This window comes from Akebia trifoliata, chromosome 8 (genome assembly GCF_017979445.1).
Source record: "Akebia trifoliata isolate Shusen 1 chromosome 8, ASM1797944v1, whole genome shotgun sequence".
Lineage (NCBI taxonomy): Eukaryota > Viridiplantae > Streptophyta > Magnoliopsida > Ranunculales > Lardizabalaceae > Akebia > Akebia trifoliata.
This window is the reverse complement of record NC_141382.1, coordinates 48,494,409-48,504,053: the sequence shown is the minus strand read 5'-3', so window position 1 is coordinate 48,504,053 and position 9,645 is coordinate 48,494,409. Positions and strand designations below refer to the sequence as shown.

General features: G+C 33.1%; 1 protein-coding gene across 1 annotated transcript; it reads right to left on the bottom strand.

Moving 5' to 3' along the window:
* Nucleotides 1-6,780: 6,780 nt before the first annotated feature.
* On the bottom strand, nt 6,781-7,753 carry LOC147397402 (VQ motif-containing protein 11-like). The gene has a single exon (XM_086449057.1). It carries the CDS (start codon nt 7,543-7,545, stop codon nt 6,973-6,975), a length of 573 nt encoding a protein of 190 aa, XP_086305183.1. The 5' UTR covers nt 7,546-7,753; the 3' UTR covers nt 6,781-6,972.
* Nucleotides 7,754-9,645: the final 1,892 nt, after the last annotated feature.

The following is a 9,645-nucleotide window of genomic DNA, read 5'->3' as shown; positions in this document are numbered from 1 at the left end:
ATCTAGCATAATGTCCACATGACACAACAATTGGGAGTAAAAACAATATATTGGTCGGGATCTGATAGCAATCCTTGCCACCTTATTTGATAATCCAATTGACAATCATTTGTCCTAGAGGGTTAGAAGTTTTTTAAATGAGTTGATCTTTTGCAAATATGAACTCTACGGTGAGGAGATCAAGGGTGGATTTACAGTGAGGGCACTTGGTCCGATAAGAATTTTAAAAGTGTATAGATTAATGAGCTATTGTAACGGATAAAAAGATCTGTCACTATTATCCCCACAAAATATTTTTTTCACTCTAAGTCCCCCCCCCCCCCTTCCAATGGGCAAAATTATGGTTCCACCCCTGAAGGAGATCATTCTCACAAAAAATCAGTTCATTCTAAAATTTTTAATTCCATCAAAAGTGATTTATAGGTTGAAGAATTTTCAATCATCAGTTTTTAATCATTAATTTGTATAAAAAAATTGATGGGATTAGAAATTTTAGAATTAATTGATTTTTTGTGAGGATGCTCTTCTCACCATAGAGATTATCCTCACAAAAAATAGTCCATTTTAGAAATTTTTTTGATCGATCCCATATAAGACAAATGATTATTGCCCGATTCCAGAGAGAAAGAGTAATGGTGTTAATGATGTGGATCTTTTAGTGGTCCCAACCCAACCTTCCTCATGTGGGCAATGATTTCTTTCATAAATCTATATAATAAAAAAAATATACCCTACCCATTTAGAATTAATTTCATAAAAAGTGTAGTCCAGTGCTTGTAGCTTTTGGAAGAAAATGCTCTCATCATTCCTTATGCCTACATGGAGTGTCCACTATCTAAACTAGTTTCAAAACCTTATAATAACAAAGGGAATGTCTTTTGTTGAGATGACAAATTTAAATGATAAACCCTAACCCTAACCCTAGCTATATATTTATCATGGTTAATTTTTTTTTTTTTTTTAATTATTTATTTCCTTTCCATGGTATTTTTTGAAAACCAAATTGTCTTCATGAGCTTTGACAAAAACCCTTGAATGATAAAGGTTTATAGTAAGGGGAGACATCCAAGATCTTATAGGATCTCTCTTGATGAAACATGGGCTAGTCCTTTGAGTTTTATTGAAAATTAGAGATACTCCTCCTGTATTTTTAAACTGATGCCATATCTCCTTGACTTTGGTGTTTCATGTAATCAACAAGAACAAAGACCGAAATGACCTCATTTTCAATCTCCTATTAGAAACCCTCGAGATGTATGGTCTTTAATCTCTAGGATAAATGCCTTTTTTACCTTGACCTCGGGTTTAGGGTTGGCTCATGACTAATTTGGCAAAGAGCTTGAAAACAAAGGCATTAACGTCATTTTTTTTTTTTTGTTATTCTCTCTTAGAAAACCACGGTCAAGGGGTGCATCATTAGTTTGGAAAACTTGGGAAAAAGGGTGTCTATAATTTTTTACCAAAATTTGGAGGGGTGTCTCAAAAATTAACCTAAAACATATGGGATTGATTGGTGTTGTTTGTCTCCTCCTTATACTAAAAACAAAGGGGGAAGGCATGGAATGATGAGGAGGTTGTCTGGGCCACAAATCCATTATCCTCACTATATATTTTATGTCTGATTGAGCCAAGTTTCATGGTGGGAATACATCATTGCTTTTCAATCATGTATGGAAACTTTGGCCAAAATTTTCAACCTTATGTTTGTAGGCCCCACTTCTGGATCATTTCAGAACTCGATTAAAATCATACCAATAGTGATTAATTCTATAAATCCACATGGGCATTGAGATATTACTAGGTAAATATGTATGTTATAATTGACATTGGAGGAGTGGTAGACAAGTACATGGCATTAGGCCCACAATTAGAGTACAAATGATGCCTTTTATGTTGCTCCAAGGATAACAAGTAAAAATATAGTGTGCCTAGCTTAATCTTCCAACTTCAATGTGAGCAAATATAACCAAAAGAGTAATGATTTTCTAGCTCCCCCGACGTGGCATGTGTTAGAACCATAGATTTTTATGCCTTGGGATACACATATTCACATCCCCATAAAATATATGGTTCTAGCATATGTCACGTCAAGAGAGTATTTTGAGTATGCCATGTGGGGGAGTCAGAGTATCATGACTCTAACCAAAATTACATCTTTTTTTTTGTGTGGATAATACTGAAGCAACATTAAAATATACATTGATTGTACATTCTAGTGTGGTGGTGCACACCTAACCATAGATGTTTTCATTGAGATACGAGTGAAAAGCATCTATGATTATGTGTGCACTACCACATCAGAATGTCAAAATCAATGTACATTTCAATGTTATTCAAGCATGACTTTTTTTTTTTTTTTTTTTGTTGCTGTATATGAGAGAGAAGAGAAGTACTTTCAGTCTTGATTGTAAACCATAAGTCCAAAAGTTGAGCCAAGTAAATGATAGAGAAAAGGAAAGTGACATGGTTGGGCATGTTATGTGTTATTGGCTAATTTAATATCTTACTAGCGGAAATGGAATTACCTTGGCTAAGATCCAATGGGTATAAATCATTTATCGGGGGATTGGAAGAGCATAAAATAAATCTTGAAAATAAAATAAATTAAAAGTGAAAATCAAATGACATCTCGGGAGTCTCCAAACAAAAAATCTAAATAAATAGAAATCGAAAAGGATAGAGAAAGATGGAAGGAATATCTTACCTTCTGAATACTATATAAACTTAGATGCAACAATCAATAGAGAGAAATCATGATTTGTATGTATTACGATGACGATTAATCATAGAGAGAAATGTTGAAGTTCGATTGTTCCCCAAAGATGTAATCGATGGAGAGAGATTGTGTGCATGTAAAAGATGGAGTTCAGAACATATTGAATTTTTCTAAAAATCCTAGTTATAAGGGAATGCTTATGTGAGAGGGAGAAAAAAGATTGAGTTCTGTTAAAAAGATCTAAGAGTGAGGGTGTTTTAATTAAAATTGGTGTAGTTAGCTTATGATGTATAGAAATACTTTTATAATTTAAAATTATTTAATATAAATTTAATAAACAATACCCACCATAGTCTCATTATTATAATAAAGACCCTCTGGGTTTGTAAATATTTGAGATAATCCTACTCTTTCAACTTGAATATACATATCCCCCTTGACTGTCATCTTCTGTAGGAGGCCTAATAGAAAATGATCAATATACTTAGCTTTCTTTTGCTAAAAAAAATCCTCCATTTTTTTTCCTTTAAAAATGTTTCATTTGGGTTTTAGTGGCAAGATTGTCTCCTTATATATTAGAACCATTTGATTATTTACTACATTGGATGATTTTTAGAGAAAATATATAATTCTTCATGAATTCGAGAAAAATTAAAGATTGTCAAATAAATAAAAGATTCAATTTGTTCTAGAAAGGAAAGAAAGATAAAAAATAAAAATTAATAAAAAAACTTTTTTATTTCATCATAGAATCATGATAATCTGACTGCCCCACGTGGCATACTCAATCAACTCCCCTAACATGACATATGTTAGAACTGTAGATCCATATACTCCTTAGGATACACAACTGCACTTTTTTAAGGATGTGCAATTGTGTATCTCAAGGAATCTAGATGTATGATTTTCTCACATGTCATGTCAAGGGAGTCCATTGAGTATGACACGTGGGGTAGTAGATTATCACAACTCTTGACCATAATATTGCCATGTGGCAAAGACTTTCATATGTATATATGTTTGCCACCTGTCCCACATGGACAGACTTGACTAGTCCAAGTCATCTTGCCTTGGATAAGTCAAATCATTAAGATCAATTTTATATTTTATGTGTATATCAAATATTTAAGCATTAAAATGAATTATTTTATATGAAAAAAAAAATACGAAATCCAATTGACTCGGGGCAACCTTTCACACAAGAGATGAAGATTTTAAAATATTGAAAAAATCATCTCGGATCTAAAACGAGACAATTCGATGGACGTTTCACATCGAGTATCTATTTTGATAGTCTCCACGACGGGGATGACATACTTAGAATCCCACTAGTTTTAAAATCATTTTCAGAAATAGAACTTGTGGATCGGATATGGTGCCCTCATTTTTTTCTTCTTCTCAAGATTAATAGAGTTTTTTTTTATAATAATACTTTTAAATAAAAATAATAGGAAATTTTTAGAAAACTAAAAGAGATAAGTAAAATCAATGCAATACATTCTACATGTATATAAGTAGTTTGAGGAAAAAAAGGTTTTGGAGGAATATTTTAAAAATATATTAATATTTTTATAAATATTTAATACTAAATGTCATTGTAATGATCTAGATAAAACTTTTTTCTTCACTATTTTATTGCAAAGCAACTTTTGTGTTAGAAGTTACCATATATTTAAAAACCCAAAAAAGATTTAAGATAGTGATGTTTGTGTAAATATATTAATATATTGACATTAGTCGTGATAATCTGACGCCTACTTTGACATACGCCCCCTCTGATAGAGTCGTAGATCATTTGCCGGAGGATACACAAGAAAAAGATTTATGATTTTGCATAACCCAAAGCAAATGATTTACAGTTCTGTGATGAGAGCGTAAGGGGGTGTATGTTAGAAGGGGGCGTCAGAAAATCATTACTCTTTGCAATATGTTAGAAAATTGAATCTGAATTGCAAATACAATCTAAGAAGTTATAATATAGATGTACTCAATTTTATAAATTTAGAAAATTAGATTTTATAAACAAGTCAATCCAAGATATTATAAAACTATCCGTCATAAAATTATAAAACTACCTTAAATTATAAATGATTCTAAAAGTAAAATAAAATAAAAACTCTTTTTTTTTTTTTAATTCTAATTAAAAAAGATATTTGTTCTGACTATACTAATAAAATTCACTTATCCATGCAAAAATTAATTAAAAGAGTCATACTGGGGTGACACAAATGGAGACACAGAGGTCTCAAAATGATGTGGTGTTGTGCACATTATTACCGTAAATGTTTTTTTGCAAGATACAAGTAAAAAGCATCTACTGTTGTCTGCACGCCACCACTTCACTTTGTCACCCTTGTATCTCTTTCGTGGCATTCCAACATTTTCCTAATTAAAAACTACCAACTTATTTCAATAAGTAACCCTCTACCACAAATCAAAATCATCTAATCAAAGATCAAATGCCACATGGCAAGTCAAGAATTGATGATATATTTGGTAACATTGTTCATCAAAGCAGCCGAAATAGCAGTGAAATTAATGGCCTCTCAGTCCCTATTGAAGTGAGAGGACCAAATAATCCACGCCTCTCATATTTCTCGCTGATTTGGGTGGCTAGTGCCAGATATTTTGTTCTCCGTATTTTTGACTTAGTTCTCTTTGATAATGACATAACCCTTTCCCTTGACCTTTGAAATCTGACCCTAAAATCAAAACTAGAGAGAAGTGTTAGAAGAAGATTGAGAATTTGTATTGGCACCCCAACATTTAGTACGTGTTTTGTAACACTTTGAAATTTAGATGTAGGTGGTCCAATTTTAAAATTCAACCTTCAAAAATTTTATTTTTATTTCAAAATCGAAATTCAAAAATTTTGAACCAACGATGAAGGGATGTTGGATAAAACTTCTAAAATCTGATTTCTAATTTCTTAGACTTCAGACTTCAGGAGTGTTATCAAACATAGTTTTACTTATTATATCGTAATAAAACTTTAAAAATAAAAAAAGTAATCCATTGAGAACATCATTCTATCACTTTAGAAAAAAAATTAGGTCTGAATATTTTCTTATCTTTGATGGAGAAATATCGAAGAGTGAAGAGTACGAGATAAATATCTAGAAATTACAGTAGATATGATCCTTGTTGTTGTTGTCAACTTTACTTTTTTAATGGATTATTGGAGATATTAGTCATTCATGACTTTATTTTATACCATGAAGAAAATTTTGATACGAACATGTGTTTTCTTACTTTAAATGGTGTGTCTTGATTTTTAAGAGATTTGTTGTTGGCACACTAACTTTTTACTTATTAAATTGTAATTTCTTAAATTATTTATCACACCCCAATTAAAGATTAAAACACTCTTCAAACATCACTAAGGTTTGGCTCAAATTATAATCCCAACATTACAAAACATTATTATAACACTCGTTTTAAATCATTTCAGTAGTTGCTTACAAAAATCCTATCCTAAATAGAAATCTATAAGAAACACAAAGAGAAAGTTTCTATTGGCACATCAACTTTTACATAATATCATCCATTCACTTACTTTTTATATGGGGTGTAATAAGTAAAATGGAGTGCCAATAGCAACTCATTTTTTACATAGAGAGCTTCTATTGCCACACCAAGCTTTGCTAATGCCAACCCAAGATGTGTGCTAATTCTTTAGTGATTTACATATGAATTGAGGTGGCGCTAGCAAAATTTGGTGTGGCAGTATAATCTCTCTTAAATAATTTTGGTAAATGAAGTGTAATAAATAAAAGTTGAGGTGCCAATAGAATTTCTCTAAAATTAAAATAGACTATTTATAGAGCAGACCTGAGGACCACATCCTGATGCCATGGACATTAGTTTTCAAATCCATTGATTTGAAATCCTCGAGAAACGTGCCTATGTATGAGAGTACAAAAGCAATAGTGGACCTTAAGGTCAACTGTTACGCTGTTTAAAAAGACAAAAAAAATTCCCACCAAAGCATCAACAAAAGCTGAGAGGGGATTGGTTATTTGGTTTGGTATAATTGTTATTGGATCATTCATATTCAAACCAAATTGAAGAAACCCAGAAGTTAAAAATACTACCATTAATAATCACCATTAAAGTCAAAGATGAAGAGTGAAAAATCACAAGATCTTAGCCGTTCAAACTGTTGGAAAAAAAAAACACATACACACCAGAAATGGATGAAATTTAATAATGCCGAGACGCACCGTACCATTTTCCGAAAAAAAAAAACCCTTTTTTTACGGATCCCCAAATTTCTGCTTTGGAGAACTCAATGGAAACAAAGGCAGAAGCTCCGGCGGCGCCGATCCTCTCGGAGTACTCAACGGAGACGGATGCAAATAAAAACCTCTCTCAGCAATCGCCTTCTCTTCCTCAGATCCCGCCGGAGATGAGCTTCCAGAACCCGGAAAATGACTGGAGAACAGAGTATCGGATCCGAGTGGAGTCACTGGACTCGGAATCGGCGAGACAACCAGGTGAGTTTGTCTAGGAGAGAACGCGTTAGGAGAATTACGAATCGATGTGAGACCAAGCTTGATTTCGAGTTTCCTCATGTTCTGTCTCCTCTCTTGAAGCTTGAACGCCGATCTACGAGGTCCAGTTATATCGCCGGAATTCGAAGATCTTGCAGAGAATCTAGCCGGGATTGTGATCGGAAGTTTCTCCGGAGAGTTGTCGTCGGCACCTGTGAGCTTCTGAACGAGATCTCTGAACGTGTGTGCGTCTGCTTGGACGAATGTCGTTGGCGTTGTTGCGAGTGATGATGGAGAAGATCCCATCGATGGATGAATGTTTGAGTTTCTCTCCATTTATTATTTAGGGTTTAAGATAGAGAGAGAGAGATAGAAACCCTAAGAGAGAGAGTGAGAGTGGAAGGAGGGATCTTTCAGTTTCATGGTTGCATTTTATTTAAGTTTGTAGTGAGAGAGACGAAGAAACAGATAAGAGAATTAGTTTATATAGAGAGAGAAAGAGAGAGAAGAGTTTGGTTTTCATCTCTTAAAGAGAGAGAGAGAGTACAGTTGTGGAGTGTAGACTGTATAGAACTGATTTCAATTAAATTCTTATTCTTAGTCGTAGTCTCCACATTCAGACCGTTTGATGGTCTTCGAGATTTAGTCAAAAAAATCATGAGGATATTTTAGAGATACCCTACATTTTGGTGAATAATTGACAACCCCTTGGTGATGGTTTTTCTTTCCTGATTGACCTTACTAAGTAAAAACTACACTAACACTTTCCCAAGTCTCATCTACCATTAAATCATCTTGAGATGCGTAAAATAAGACTTTGAGATTTTATTATGAGTCTTGAGGAATTGTTTTACTAATCTCGAAGTCTTTTGATGGTGGATGAAGCTTAGTAAAACCTTTTTTCCTCACTAGGTTAGTGAGGTGCACTCTAAAAACTATTGTCCATCAAATAACATAGAAAATTGATTTAAAAGAATCTATTATTGAGCTATCTTATTACCACAATGACTTTCTAATTGATCAAGGCCTCTTTTACCTAGAAAAATTATAAAATTGCAAAAAAATCTTTCATCTTTTATATTAAATATTGGTGAGAGATCTTGATTAGTTCTACACAAGATTTGATTAATTACTTGATTTTCTCTCATCATTTAAATTTATCGATTTTTATCATGAGTCTCAGATTTCTATTTCCCATAATTCAACATTCCCAATAAGTGAAAATATATTTTCACAATTCACTAATAATTATTAAAAATGATGTAAATTTGCTTAAAATTTTGAGATAAATCAAGGATTGGGTCTTAGGGGGTTGGGGGAACTTAAAAGGATGGAAGTTAATGGAATTTTTAAGAGATTATTTTCATTTGATTAGTCTTTGATACAAGACCTTAGTCAAGGAGTATATATCATAAATTTGAAAAATACAAGGGGTTAATCTCAAATATTTACCAAAACACAGAGGGGTATTTCTAAATTTACTTTATCACGAAGGGGTTGCTTCGATTTCTTGTGTATTATTAATATTAAAGTAAGGTTATTGAAGTGCTTAAGTTTAGATTTATTATAATCATCGGTTCTAATTATATATTTATATTAAAGAATGTTGCGTTAGTTGGACGAGCACCCTTTCTATCTCTCATAAGTATTTTATGTGGGCCGGGGACCAATCAGGGACCACCATGTAGTATACATGTGAGATGGGTCCCACGTGATTTAAACAAGAGAATATTTCAAAAGGTTGTGTGGAGTCCACTCCATTATGTACAGATGGCAGTCCCTGATTGCCTCCAACCTCAAAAGTTTCCTCACTTTTGTGTATCTCTCACACATGTATCGTTCATATATTTTTGTGAATTATGGGTTGAGCCACCCTGTACTACTGGGTCAAATTGCTCACATTAATTCCTGTGTTTCACAATTTAATTGAGTGAACTTGACTCGATTGAATTTTGAGTTAACTCGGATTTTATTTTTTAAGTCACTCAAGTCTAATTAGCCAAACAAAGTAAAACATTAATCTTTTTTATTCTTTTTATTTTTATTTTTATAATCGGATATCCCTATAGACAACGGATTGGCTCGTGAGCTTTGCCCAATTATCCAAGGACTAGTTCTGGGGTACATGCAACGCCTACATATCACACACATCAGGTAAGTGAGGGTGCGCCCTCATGAGTGATCCCTGAGAAATTAATACTTATATTGGATATTGAAGTCATGACCTATGAGCATTAACTGCTTATTAGAGTCAACCCCTCGGGGTTTAATTTTATGTTCTTACTTAATTGTTGTGAAGGATATTTTTCGTATTATTTCAAATTTCGACACGTGGCAGTTGTGGACTAATCCACCGAACTCACATGTTTAAGAGATAAGGAAAATCCGACCAATCATAATAAGGGAAGTCGGGCATTTAGAAAGAAAGAATCTCAA

Excerpts from the sequence above, each read along its gene's own strand:
- LOC147397402 (XM_086449057.1), bottom strand. The coding sequence starts at position 7,545 with ATGGAGAGAAACTCAAACATTCATCCATCGATGGGATCTTCTCCATCA.